Source organism: Strongylocentrotus purpuratus, unplaced genomic scaffold (genome assembly GCF_000002235.5).
Source record: "Strongylocentrotus purpuratus isolate Spur 01 unplaced genomic scaffold, Spur_5.0 spur5_scaffold_5, whole genome shotgun sequence".
Taxonomy (NCBI): domain Eukaryota; kingdom Metazoa; phylum Echinodermata; class Echinoidea; order Camarodonta; family Strongylocentrotidae; genus Strongylocentrotus; species Strongylocentrotus purpuratus.
Genome location: NW_022145611.1, coordinates 9,538,897 through 9,554,224, shown reverse-complemented (window position 1 = coordinate 9,554,224; position 15,328 = coordinate 9,538,897). Strand labels below are relative to the sequence as shown.

General features: G+C 41.1%; 1 protein-coding gene across 1 annotated transcript; it reads left to right on the top strand.

Moving 5' to 3' along the window:
• Window positions 1-2,636: 2,636 nt before the first annotated feature.
• Window positions 2,637-5,707, top strand: LOC105438258. Its single transcript, XM_030998919.1, has one exon. The coding sequence runs from the start codon at window positions 2,651-2,653 to the stop codon at window positions 4,844-4,846; it is 2,196 nt and encodes a 731-aa protein (XP_030854779.1). The 5' UTR covers window positions 2,637-2,650; the 3' UTR covers window positions 4,847-5,707.
• Window positions 5,708-15,328: the final 9,621 nt, after the last annotated feature.

Below are 15,328 nucleotides of genomic sequence, written 5' to 3'. Positions count from 1 at the left end.
GGGATATTGCACTTGCCTTCTTGGATGATGTTGTTGTGTTAGGAACTTCCTTCTCGGATCACCTAGAGAACTTGGGGAAAGTCCTTGAGCGTTTTAAGGTTTCCAAGCTAAAGCTTAAACCAAAGAAATGTTCGGTCTTCCAGAGAAGAGTTGAGTTCCTGGGCAGGGAAGTAGATGCCGGTGGTCTTCATCTCAAGGAGGATCATATCCAAGCTGTCAAGGATTGGCCCGTACCTACTAATACAAAGGAGGTTGAGCGATTCCTCGGTTTGGTTAATTACCATAGGATCTTTCTCAAGAATTATGCTAGTACAGTGGCGCCTCTTTATGGTCTCACAGGGAAGCATGCTTTCCGTTGGGAACCGGAACATCAACAGGCTTTCAACGAAGTGAAAGATCTTATGACATCTGCCCCTGTTCTGACTTTGCCTAACTCAACGGATCCTTTCATCCTCGATACAGATGCATCTGCGATTGCGATCGGCGCTGAGTTACTCCAACTCCGAGATGGTCAGGAGAGAGTGATTGCTTATGGAAGTCTTTCTCTGTCTCCTGAACAACGTAGATATTGTGTCACTAGGCGGGAGCTATTAGCAATTGTTAGATTCACCCGCCAGTATAGACATTATCTGTTAGGCAAACCATTCACAGTAAGGACTGATCATGGTAGTTTAACTTGGCTGGTCAATTTTAAGGAACCTCAAGGTCAATTGGCCCGATGGTTAGAAGAACTGGGCCAATATGACATGATGGTTAGGCATCGGCCAGGTCGGGCACACCAGAATGCGGATGCGCTGTCTCGAATTCCCGAGCCTAGTGATGTATGTAATGATTACCGTTTAGGCGTCTTACCCCGGGATCTCCCGTGTGGTGGCTGTACTTATTGTCGCCGAGCGCATGATAATTGGTCTCATTTCATTGAAGTTGTGGATTATGTTGTTCCGTTAGCCAAAAAGTCGGATTCGGTCTCGGAACTCAAGTCAGGTCACGTTTCTAAAATTAAGTTAGATAATCCAGGAGATTGTAATTATAATTTGAGCCATATGGAAATTTCTTCTAAGAGCTCTATTTTTTCAATTAATGGAGTTAGTGTAAATGCCACTAATGTATCAGAAGAAGATCTTTCGTCTTCCGAGTTTGTTGTAAAGGAACAAAAACTGGATGACCAGTTATCTCATTTGTATGGATGGATTACATCCGATGATCCTGTTGATGACGGGGTACTAATGTTACTAAGTCCAGGAAGTAAATTCTTATGGAATAACAGAGAGTTATTTTTTGTTAAAGATGGCCTGATTTGGAAGAGAGACCAGGAAGATGACACAAAGGCTCAGTTAGTGATTCCTAATTCCTTGCAGCAGGAAGTGATCCGGCTGAATCATGATGTTCCTTCTGCCGGTCATGCTGGGATTAACCGGACTGGGAGTAAGATACGTTCTAGGTATTTCTGGTATGGCATGTCGAAGGATATTCAAAATTATATTCGGGCGTGTGCTCCCTGCAATCAGAATAAAAAATCTGTTAGGTATGGGAAACATCCCCTGATTAATTATCATGCTGGAGCTCCCATGGAAAGAGTTCATCTCGATTTCATGGGGCCGCTTCCTAGGACCTCCAGTGGAAATGAGCATGTCCTGGTAATGGTGGATCAGTTTACCAAGTGGGTTGAATGTGTTCCATTGCCTTGTCAGTCGGCTGAAGTAACTGCTCATGCAGCTGTGACACAGTTCTTTTGTAGATTTGGTTATCCCTTTCAGATTTTTACTGATCAAGGTCGGAATTTTGAGAGTAAACTTTTTTCCAATCTATGTCAGTTGATGCAAATCCATAAGGCAAAGACTACACCGTACCGACCGTCGGCTAATGGTCAGGTTGAGCGCTATAATCGTACGATTATGGATGCTGTACGGTGCTATATTGGTAAATCTCAAAACCAATGGGATAAGCATCTCTCTCAGATAGCTGGGGCGATTCGTTCAACGGTTAACCGAAGTACCGGTTTCACTCCCAACAAACTCATGTTGGGTAAGGAAATCAATATACCAGCTGATCTCATGTTCCCACTTCCGGCTTCTGAACCTGTGGTTTCGTTGGATGACTATTCACTCCATTTGACTGAAGCTCTCCACAAAGCTCATGAAGCCGCAAGAAAGACACTTCGTTCCACCCAGGAACGTATGAAGAGGGACTATGATCTCAAGGTGCATGTGAGGGAGTTTCAGGTGGGGGATAGAGTGTATCTTCTGGATACTGCTACTCTGAAAGGAAAGAGTAAGAAATTACAATCTCCTTGGAAGGGTCCAGCTGTTATCATTAAGAGGTATACCCCCTATCTCTATCGTGTGGTTTATCGCAACAAGGCACTTGTGATGAATCATGATAAACTTAAGAGGTGCACCGACAATAGTGCTCGTCCACAGAAGGTAGTTCAAGGGAAAGAATTATATTGTTTTTGTAAGAAGCCCGATGATGGGTCAGTCATGATTCAATGTGATGGTTGTGATGAGTGGTTTCACGGTCATTGTGTTGGAATTACCCCAGGGGAGGGAATGACTCTCGACAAGTATTTTTGTCCATTCTGCAAACAGCAGAGTGAATAATTTATTAATTTCTTTATTTTTTGTCTGTACCTTTGTATCTCCTCTACAGGATGGATTCAGTGAATAATCAAGAGCAGAGTGAACCGGTTGCTATGGAAGTAGTAACGGATCTAGCTGCGGAGACCGCGAGCGTAAAACAGGAGGGCCCTGATCCGTTTCAGGAGGCAGCGGTACTCCTGGTACATGAAGTGTTGGAGTCGGTGACGACGAACCTGCCTATGGAAGGACCGTCGTCACTAGAGGAATCCGCGGATCTGCTTCCCGCAGAACCTGCGGTTCCTCACTCCATGTCCGTAGGGACACAGACCTTAAGGGGATCACGTAGATCCCGTAAAAGAAAGGTCTCCAAGGGTGCTGAGGTCGTGCCTCTCGGCGGGCCAAGCAAGGCTACCAAGGGTGCTGTGGCTCTGACTCCGGTTGAGCCCAGCAAAGCTTCCAAGGCGGCTGCTCGAAAGCAGCGGGGGCGGAGACACCAGTGGTGGGTTGACAGACAGGCTAAGAAGGCAAAGCGTTCTGTACCGGTGGCTACACCAAGGAACCCGCATTCCTGCGGTTCCGGTGTAAGTCAGGAACGGAATGTGCCACGTCCCGTTACCACCAGTTTTCCTGTTGTTGGTCGGGGTAGGGGTATAGCCCCTGTGGCAGGCTCGGAGTCCTCTCCTTTCTCTAGTGGTATTGCTGCGGTTGGTCGGGGTAGGGGTATAGCTCCTTCGTCCACCGGCAGGAGTATTCTTGTTATGGGTCGCGGAAGAGGGGGTCTTGCCAATTGGTCTGGCTCGTCCCTTCCTGGGAAGCCTATTGAGCAGCATTCTGGGGTATTGCCGGAACTGAAGCGTCGCCATCAGAGGTGTCCTATGGTGGGATGTAAGCAGACCTCGGCCTACATCAAACGGCATATCCAGCGCCATCTACCTGGAATTTTCAAGGCGCAGGAGATTCATTCTGGCCCTGGATTTCAGGGAGTGCTGCGGCGGCGACTTGCTGTTTTGCGCCTTATTGCACGATTTGTGATCGGAGAGGGAGCTGATGAGTTTGGGCTAGTCAGGCTAGTAAACTCAGGTTGGCAAGCAGATCGACCTCATGTGACTGAGGTTGAGTTGCTAGAGATGAGAGCGATGATCGACCAGCAAAACTGGTCGAGAGTGGTTCCCTCTCTACAACCAGTGAACACGCCAGCGGCGTTGGTTCACTTCAGACCCCTGGTATTTCTGTTCAACCTACTCTCGGATATTCAGAGAAGGCAACTTCTAGAGTTAGGAGAGGTTCAGGCAGGAATATCTACTCCGCAGGTACCAGCGACAGGTCGACCTGAAGCGGAACCTTATCACTCACGGGTTTCCGCACCGGTTCCCCGGCCTGAGCTTCGGCCAGCTCGGGGTCGACCTGCAGGACCCAGTGATACAGCCACAGCGTTTTATAGGGGTTTCGACGCTCACTTTCACCTGGACCGGATGCAAGCCTCCATCGATAGGTCGTCCAGGGGAAATCGTAACCCGCTGACTCCAGGGAGGGTTCCTGATCATTTTGTCCATGTTGAGGGGGGAGTGAGGAACTACTGTGACCCAGAGTTCTTTGCGAACCCTTTGCTGGGCCAGATGCTCGATAATCCTCAGGATGGAGCGTTGTGGCGGTTCGCGGTGGGGATTCATCCGAAGAAAGCCTCCATGTGCACATCTGAACATTGGAGGCGGATGATGCACTACCTAGCACATCCCCGAGTGGTTGCGCTGAGCGAAGTCGGGCTCGACTTTTCAGTGCACCGGAACCTGTGGGGGCAGCAGGAGGATCTCCTGCATCGCCTCCTGGATCTGGGGACCCTCGGGAAGGTGCTGGTTATGCATCTTCGAGGCCGGCGTGATGACCCCATGGGCTATATAGTCCACAGGATAGCTCTGAGGACACTGCGGAGAAAGTGCATGGTGAGCCAGAGGATCCACTTACATTGTTTCTCTGGTGACATCAGGTTGGTCCGTGAATGGGCCAATGCCTTTCCCCTTTGCTACTTTGGAATTGCAGGTCTCGCAAGGACCTTCAACCAAGAGCAACGTGCCGCAGTGCGCGAGATCCGCGGGGATCGTCTGCTTTTAGAGACTGACTCCCCACACCTCAGGGTCCATCCCGAGTGTGAGTACCAGACTCCTTACTTCCTCGGTGATGTCGGCAAATTGGTGGCGGACATCAGAGGGGTCCCTCTGGCAGAAGTAATGTCATCTACTTTTGCTAATGGACTGAGCCTTTATTGTTAGTTTCTATGATTCATTAATTCCAGTCCATTCCAGTTAAAACAATCCTGTTTAATTATTGCTTTATTGTACTAAAATCTATAAAGCAGTGCAGATATTGGAAAGGTTATTCCTTTACCTCAGTTTACCAAGCTATACAGCTTTATTTCGTAATAGTCTTGTTTATTCAGCATTTTAGGGAAGTGGCCTAGGACAAATTGTCCTCGAATAAGTTTGACAGGATTTTCCATTGTTATAAATAACAGGATTATTCGTGATATACAGGTAACTTCAGGATTGTTTCGTTGTTACATCAATACAGGATTATTCATTGTTGTATAAATACAGGATTTTCTATATACTGTTTTGTTTTGGAATGTGCCTAAGACTCGGTTACTGGACGGTTACCTTGAGTTTAGTGTACTCGCCAAATTATGGATTGTATCAACGGACTGTGACTGGTTATTTAGTTTGTAATTCTTTTTATATTGGGCTGGTTTATATTGGGTTGGTTCCCCTGGTTTGTTTCTTAGACTCTAATAGGAGAGTTTTTGAGATTTTGCAATATCTTTGAGATATGCTACAATCTAATGAACCGGGAGGAATGTTGTAAAATGGCATTTGTTATGCCAGTTCTCTCATTGTATATTCGTGAACGCGTAGATACATGTGTGACCAGGCGCAGGTCATTTTACCAGAGCGCAGGTATTTCACATACATATACACATGTATGCATCTTGGATGCGCTTACGTATTCGTTTATCGTCCGTTTACGGGCGCGCGACTCGCGGCAATGATCCAACTTCCTAAGCACCGGGTCATTCGAGATCTTGATAGCTGATGAGTATACATGGGAAACCAACTTCCAGCCTAGAGACGAGAATCTATCCTCTGGACGTTACCTTCCGACGTACAGAGGTTTTACTATCTACACTATAGCTGAGCATCATTAATTAGCTGAGCTTTTACTTCTACTTCTACTTCTGGATTCTGCTACGTGTTCAGCATCTAGACAAGCATCCAGTCTGTATCCTTTTACGTCTAATATAAGGTTAGTTTATTGTTTATTCTGTGTCTCGTCTTGACTCATTTCATACACTTCACCGCACCGTAAGTAAAACGGTGGTAACTCCGCCATCATTCATCTATTATATAATAATAACCACTGATTTTACTTCAAAATGTAGGCCTAGATCTAGTCCCGTATGTTCAAATGTGTGTGCATTTTAAGTAGACTGATTGTCTTTTAAGCTGCTTAAGTACACTCGTCTCGTGTTTTAGGTAGAAATGTACAGTAATATGAGATTTATGTCTCATGAAATATGAATAGACTTTCTAGATCCTATAATTGATAATGGAATAGGGTCTACTAGAATGGCCGACAATTAGGCCTAGAAAGTGATTGCAATTAGAAATGATAAATGTAAGAAAGTAAAAGAGGCCATGAAAACGATAGATTTTTTCGATCTGGATCTGAATATAATAGTCTGATATCAATGAGCTCTACTTGAGGATCTACATGACGGGGGCGTACGGAGGATTTTTTCGAAGGGGGGGGGGGGGGGGGGCCGGGGGGTAAAATTTGAAAATCACGCAGTCAATTTCACAACGACTCGGCCAGCCGGTGAATAAGCCGGGGGTGGTAAGAGCACCTTTTTTTTTTCCTTCTTTTTTTCCCCGAAAATATGAAATTTGGGAGACCGATATTTTGTTCAGTTGGTGGGGGGTAAGGTCACCTTTTTGGGTCACCCTTTAGCACAAAAAATGTTTAATTTATTTTTGTTATTAAAAAAGTGAGGGGGGGGGGGTCCTCAAAAACACACACACACATAGTCTAAACAAAATTGGAGGAGGGGGGGGGGGGGTTCAACCCCCGAAACTCCCTCCCCCCTGCATACACGTCTGCTACATGATCTAGTGTTGAAGAAGTGATGAGGGTTCTTTGGTCACAAACTTAAATTTTATTTTCTTTTCCCTTTTATTTATCAGTTGCAGCATCATCGAACACTATGACCCATGAATCAGAAGATAACGTAGATGCTACGAGAGAGCTCATTTCACAATGGACAACAGAAGTGTTACGTGACTTTCTACAAGGAGGGGACTCAAGCTTGGAAATCGAGTACCGTCAGCCATCCGAGGTAGAGATAAACTGGACGATGGATGGAGAGGGGGCGGGGGGGGGGGGGGGGGGAGAAAGGCATGCAGACTGCAGAGCTGGTCGTCTACTATGTATAGAGACATTTGTGTGTACCTAGTAGATAAGGACCCTCCATCACTAGAGGGAAGAATGAGAGACTACAAAGAGGGAAAGGCATTTAGTTATTTTGCCAGTTTCTGGTTAGGGAGATATTTTTTTCATCTCGTGGGAGAAAGCTGTCTGTAATTCAAAATCATTTGATACTTGAATAAATTTAGTTCATTTTCTAGACTGTTTCATGTCAAACCGTTGATTCTACTTTCTTGTGAGTATAGTCAGAGAGATAGAGAAGTAACACGAGTAAAGAATGAAAAAGAAGCTAATATTTGAACGAGGAGGAGAAAATGGAGATTACGTTGTTGCCCATAGAGTTGGAATAATTGTTCTTACCACTTTTTATTAAATGATTGTGACCATTTGGTTTATTGTTTGTACATAAAGGTCATATGTTATAAGAACTGTATTGATCAATCTAAAGAGTCTTATAGATTGATTAATACAGTTTTGAGATGATGATGATGATTGTGATGATGAACGAGAAGGAGAAGAGGAGGAACATATCATGAGTTGATGGAGAAAAGATTGATAGAGGGGTTATCATTACAGAGAGAGAGAAAGAGAGATGGACTAACATGAGGAAGGGAGAGCAAGAATGGAGGCTATGACATAGGGGAAGAGATAGAAATCAAAATTATATTTATACTAACATTTACTAAATTAGAATAGTAAATTAGAAGATAAAGCTAAAGGAAAGAATGCAAACTAAAATTAAGCAAAGACCATCACAATATCGTTTACATTATAATATAAATTAAGTAAAGGTACATGGAAACGTGTACATTTGTAAAATTTAATCTCTTGTTCTCTTAGATCTTCCTCTTCACACCTAATTCTTGCTCTCCCTCTCTATCTCTCCCTCCCCTCTCTGTCTCTTTCTCTCTCCTCTCTCCTTATTATCACTCTTTCTCTTTCATTAAGCGTCGACATCTCTCTCGATGCCTCTCTCTGTTTTTATGATTTTTCTCTCGTTAAATATTTAAAACATCAGGTCTGTCTGACCTTCCTCTCTTGAATAAATCATGAATAACTTCAACTCGGCGTCCTACATACAGTAATGATTGCTTAGTACTCATCTACAACCTTCTCTGTGTTGTTTTATTTTATTGATAAAATAAATATAACCATGAGATGAATACAAGTTAGATCAATATCAACAGGTTTAATGCAATGCATATAAGTTGACATCTTATGAAGAAGTAGTACCACCCCCGCCCCCCCTCCAGGAACGGGAACGGAAGTACCGCATGCGTGTTCCCAAAATCTCTGGCTCGTAACAAAGAAAAAGATCTGCCCGTATTGACTTTACACACTGGACTTTTGCTGAGAAGGGGGGGGGGGGGGGGGGGGGGTACCACCTTTAATGCAAACTGTGTTGTTTTATTTTATTGATAAAATAAATATAACCATGAGATGAATACAAGTTAGATCAATATCAACAGGTTTAATGCAATGCATATAAGTTGACATCTTATGAAGAAGTAGTACCACCCCCGCCCCCCCCCCCTCCAGGAACGGGAACGGAGGTACCGCATGCGTGTTCCCAAAATCTCTGGCTCGTAACAAAGAAAAAGATCTGCCCGTATTGACTTTACACACTGGACTTTTGCTGAGAAGGGGGGGGGGGGGGGGGGGGGGGGGGGGGTACCACCTTTAATGCAAACACATTTAAAGGGATCGGGTAACTTACTCTCAGATTCTGAAACAAAATCCTGGATTTAGCTCATGCTGCAATGATAAATTTAGGTCAGTCAGGAACTCAATGACTTTTACAATCCGATCGCCTGTCTGATTATCAAGATATTTACGATTGGAAATCGAAACCAAATTTTGTGTTTGCCAAACGGTTTTCATAACACTACAGTTTATTGGGGAAAACGAGTATGGTAAAAGGGGTCAAACAAAGATTTTTACTTTTTAGAGGCACTTCTTGATCATTTTGAAGCACAATTTTGTTAGGGCTTCAGTATTAATACACCATATCACAGACACTGGTAGCACGTAGGGCCATACGTCCATCTCGGTTTAAACATTGTTATACATTGTTAAACAATGCATTTTACAATACCTTTACAACATACACCATACACCATTTGCTGTCACATGGTTTGGAAATCACATTACAGATAATAATTCTACAACTGTGAGGTTTCACCTGTCGTCATTTGATACCCGAAGGAACACTTTTTTAGGGGCTAAATCTAATTTTTTCACAAGGCAAAATAACTATATGCCTTCCCCTCTTTGTAGTCTCTCATTATTTTTCCCTCTAGTGATGGAGGGTCCTTATCCAGTAGGTACATACGCTTATAAACGCCCAGTTCTGCATGCCTACCCCCACCCCCCCCCCCCCCCCCCCCCAATCCATCCATTGTCCAGTTCCTCACAGTGTCTACCTCGGATGGCTGAACAGCTACCGCGTCAAGGCAGAGAACAAATAATGACTACCGGTACTCGATTTCCAAGCTTGAGTCCCCTCCTTGTAGAAAGTCACGTAACACTTCTGTTGTCCATTGTGAAATGAGCTCTCTCGTAACATCTACATGCACGTTATCTTCTGTTTCATCGGCCGTGTTCGATGATGCTGCAACTGATAAATATAAGGGAAAAGACAATCATATTAAGTTCGTGACCACAAGAATGATTGTAACAAAAGAATCCTTATCACTTCTTCAACACGTAGATGCTCAAGTTGAGCTCATCGATATCAGAATTTATATCCAGATCCAGATCGACAAATCTATCATTTTCATGGCCTCTTTTACTTTTTTACACTTAATTGCAATCACTATCTAAATGTCAGCCATTCTAGTAGACCCTATTCCATTATCAATTATAGGATCTAGAAAGTCTATTCATATTTCATGAGACTTAAATCTCATATTACTGTACATTTCTACCTAAAACACGAGACGAGTGTACTTAAGCAGCTTAAAATAAAAGACAATCAGTCTACTTAAAATGCACACACATTTGAACATACGGGACTAGATCTAGGCCTACATTTACTAAAGTTGGATCTCGGCCCACTCTCATTACGTCGTATTATCAGCATTATTAGTCATAAAAATGAATAACCACAAACTTTGGTTTTCTTACCGTACAAATGATACTGGATTGGAAGAAAATCACTGCAGAATAGCGGACTATGTACAAGATTATGATGTTGATTCGATAAGAATCCCGATGTTTGCAACAGGACAGCTGATCACGGCGAAGGTGAAAATGGACTAGAATTATGTCCCGGCATGCTTTGCGATGAAACAACCGTGAAGGCACGTATTATGTTCCCGGATTATGTTGCTAGTTCTGATGGCTGAAAATACTCCTGCTCAGTCGCTTTTCTGTCGCCTATATGCATAGTTTTGTTTAAATCAAATTAACTTTAACAAGTCCAAGTATGAACATTTACACTTTTTATAGCACGTTACGCTCTCAATGTTCACTACTAAACACATTGCTGCGATCTGCCGTAATCTCCACCGTCTACGTATACCTCCTCCCGTCTTAAAAATCTGTAATGGTCACTGCCCGACATATCTTTCAGAACTTTTCAAATCTATGACGCCCTCTTCCCGGCTGCGCATATTTTTTTACACAACTGTTTAGCCATTTTCGCGAAAAAAGTTTCAAGAAGTGCTCTGGTGAAAGAGTCTAAGTCGTCAGCGCACGATGTGCAAGCACGTACATCCAGGAAAGGGGAAATGATAGAAAGGGAAAAACAAGGATAGTGGAGAGGATATGGAGAAGGAAAAACAAGGAAATACATAAGGAAAGAGAAGAGGATAAGTCAAAGGAAGAACATAGAAATACATGATTGAAGAGCTAAGAGGATCATAGACTAAGGAAAAACAGGGAAATACATACGGAAGGAGAAAGGAAATTTATCAGATTAAAACAAAGAAATAGATGACGAAGGAGAAAAGGATAGTTTGAAGGAGAAACAAATAAATACATAAAACAAAAGAGAAGAGGTTAGAATGAAGGAGAACAAAGGAATTACATAACGAAGGAGAACTGGGGGATAGATTGTGGAAAAACAAAGAAATATATAACGAAGGAGAAAAGGGGTAGATTGAAGAAAAAAAGAAATACATGACAAAAGAGAAGAGGATAGATTGAAGGAGAACACAGAAATACATAATGTATGTATGTATGTACTGTGTAACACAGCTAAGGGTAATGCTAGACTCTGTCTCTAGTCGTTTGCACAGTATATTTGACTGAAGTGGCTAAACAGTTGTGTAAAAAAAATACCATCTCCAACTAAATGTCTGGTTCCGGCGTTAATACGCGTAGACAAAGCCCTCTCTCTCTCTCTCTCTCTCTCTCTCTCTCTCTCTTTCTCTCTCTCCCTTTCTCTCTCTCTCTCTCTCTCTCCCTTTCTCTCTCTCTCTCTCTCTCTCTCACTCTCTCTCTCTCTCTGTCACCGCTCCCAGACTTTGGAATAGCCTGCCTCCCCAAATCCAAAATGCTCAATCCGTACACGCCTTCAAAACCATGTTAACAACAACCCACTATAATTCAAATCCCTCGAACTTAGCAATTCACCTTTTAATACCCATGTTTTTAGTATATAGTTCATATTATGTCGTAGTTTATATCATTATGTACAATATAAAATTGTCGTTTGGTGCCGTTGTCCTAGCTCTCTATACTAAGTAGGAGTACCAAGCTTTTAATGACCTACTAGGACAACAGCACCGAGGCACCTAGAAACATAGCATTAGTATGAGTCCCGATTACTGTAATATCACACGATTGGAATTACTTACAAACTATCATTTCTTTTCTGTTATGTTCTTTGAAAAGCTTAATGGATTTGAAATGTATAATTAAAATGCAAAAAACAATGACTTCTTTGACAAGACTCGACGGGAAATTAAAAGTTTTTAATAAAAAATGATAAAATAAAAGTTTGTATATTTTTCTTAATTTGATTTGTATCAAGAAAGGAAAGTTTTTCGTAGGCAGTATTCTGTTGTGTTGAAAGTGGCATCGAGATCATCGTTTAGATATTTTTGGCTGTATAGTATAAATTAAGTGCGATAAAAACACTGCTAGAATTCCTAGAAAGCATCACTAAGTGCTATATACTTCACAGCTTCACGTCTATAATTTCACGCTTCAATTTTATCTTGAAAAATTATAAGGTCTTACGACACCTCCATGTTTTTAAAAGATTTATATCAAACTTTCCAACCATAATCCTATTTTTGCTTTATGAATATTAAGCACTGCTTACAATGTACACACATGTATATAATTTTTTTGTTGTTGCATTTCGCACAAAGGTCTATATCGTTATGGCTTTCCGGTACGGTGCCCTCTCTCGTTAGTTGTAAGGCAAAAAATGTTGTTAGAAAACCCCCAAAGGGTTTACATGATTAGGATGTACGAGTTGTTTGATTTTCGCGATACTTTTCTTTCTCTTCTTGTTACTATGCGTGTGATTCACAATATGCTTTTGCATTGCAAATACGATATGTCAGTGAGACACAAACGATTTACCCTTGTTCTCATTTTGATTACGTCAATGGCGGAATTCAAACCAATATTTTCTGTCAACAACTTAAATTTACCGATCCATATTAATTTACCGGTAAGAGATTAATAAATCACTATCTGCTTTTAAAAATTCACTACTTTGATCGTTTTAAGCAGTTGATCCGAAAGACATGTAAAGAATGAAATAAACATGCGGTGATAAAATATTTCAATATGTAACGACTTGCAGCCACCTTACTAATACTAGAGGGAAAATAAGAATGATGGTGGTGGTGGGGTTGGGAAAACAATTTCTCCCATGATGTAGAACGGCCACAACTTGCAAACCACAGCTATATACGAAGGGATTCAAGATTTTTTGTTATAGTATGATTTTTAGACATTATATTCTGTCAATTTGTCAGTTAGTACTGTTACACCCAAGTTGAACACCACATTTTTTTAAAAGATAGGCCTATAATATGTTGTTTGCCAACCCCGCCCCCCCCCCCCACTCAGTGTTATTTAGGGTACGCATATGCTCGTACCCTCTTTTTGAAAGCACCCTCTATCTGAGGACTGCCAACATTTCCGAACCCCCTTTTCGCGGGCTTTTCGCGGGCTTTTCCTGCCTTGGAGACCCCCCTAAATCAGGAAAAATGCTCAATGTACCCCCCCCCCCCCTAAATTCGGAATAATTTCTCAGGAGTCCAAAGAGATGAGAGAAAAAAAGAAAAACACCCCCTTTTTAAAGAAATCTCTGGGTGAAAAGTCAAATACACCCCTTTTTTTACAATTCTCGGGCCGGACTTTGTCGCACGAAAAGTACCCCTTTACCGGACATTTTGGCAACACGCATGCGGTCATTCCGACCTCTGAGTGGGGGGGCCGGGTTGCCAACACATTTAAGACCATCTACTGTCTTCCTATATGCTCCCCTATCCCCTAAGAGGTCTTCAAATCTCAGGCCTTTGGCTTCCATGTCGGCCTCTGCATTTCCAAACTTTCTTTCCTTCTTTTTTGCTCAGGTGTTTGGTAATGAAAACAAATGGAATCGTGTCATTTTAATTACATTGTGGAAAATATTACTTGATTGTTAGATCTTTATGAACCAAGACATGTTGTACATTTATTTATTGTAAATTTGTTTAAACTTATTATCAGCAATGTCTTGCACATAAACATTTCCTTCTATGTTTGGAAATGAAATGAAAATGAAATTGAAAAATATATATATCTTGTATTTTCTTTTTTCCAATCCTGTTTCAATTTGCTTCCTTATCCTAAATTGTCAATGCCATTATCATTAGTTGGCGACTTTTATTTTGTATTTTGATATTATATCGGAAAGATTTGGGTACACTAGTTTTTTTCCTCCGCCCAACGAATTGACACCGTTTTATGAAATTGATTCGGCATTGTAGAGGAAGCGAGTGATGTAAAATATCTGAAAAGGGGGAAATTTCACGAAACGGAAGCATAGATTACGCATTTTTCATGAACAGTAAACAGAACCCCCAAAACAACAACAAAACTTTACTTAATTTCTCGAATATATACTAACATAATTATTCTGTTTAACCAGGTTTAACGTATAATGCAAAACATGGTATATGCTTCATAATAATGTTTTAAATTACAGCATGCTATTATCATAGTTATTAAAATGGTAGTTAATGGTTAAAAATAGGGGTATTCAATGTAATCTACAAGTATTTTATATTTGCATCTTTTGGAAAATAGTGATATTCACATGTTCGAACCAAACTTGTAATCTTCAGCTTCATCGATATATAGGCTAGGAATATTGTGTTTTGAGGTCAAACAAATTGCAATAAAATATTTTTCACTGCAATGCATTTTAGTAAGGTCCCCAAAATGACATACTAAAAGTCCAAAAAAATCCAAGTAGTGGAAGTGTCCCTAATTTGCATAAATCCAATATGGCCGCTATTTCGAGGATTTTCACATAGATTTTGTCACATTTGTCAACTTGTATAGGCTGTTGTGGCACTAAAGGAGTAGGAAAAGTGATCTGCTGTACATTTTGTATCAACTAAAACACCCATATACTACAGGTACATCACACACCTGAAACAAATCCCCCCGCACACCCATACCCACACAATCCAATATGTAATGTGTACCTTAGCAGATGATGTTATTTCATTATGCACTAGACAAAATAATATCATGTCATTTTATATCGAAAAAACTAAAACAAAAATATCAGTTCCGAAAAACTGGCCCTTATGAGTATTCGTACAAACACAAGAGCTGTTATAGGGTTATGTTTATAGGGGTACAGCCTGTACCTTACATTATCCGTGTAGTGGACTAATTGTGTCTAATTTCCATAAATCCACAATGGCCGCCAATTCTAGGGTTTTCTTCTAGATTTGGTAAAAATATTCACCATACATATCTTTTAGCACACTTTTAGTGTACTTTGAATGTCTAAAATGTTATTTCTAAGAATTTTTTTTTTTTTGCATAAGGTTTCATATGCCCGGTTGAGTGTTTTAATTTGCTTAAATTCAAAATGGCTGCTAAATTAAACATTTTTGTAGAGAATTTATTATAATGATATTTTTTGTCTTATGTTACATTCAGACTAATTGCGACAACACTTATACATGTTGTAAAAATATATTTATATTTCAAATGTTTCATAATAAGGTTTTTTTAATTTGCATATATACACATACATTTTTTCAAAAGTGGGTTAATAAATTTTGTGTTGATTCTCACCTTACAATGCA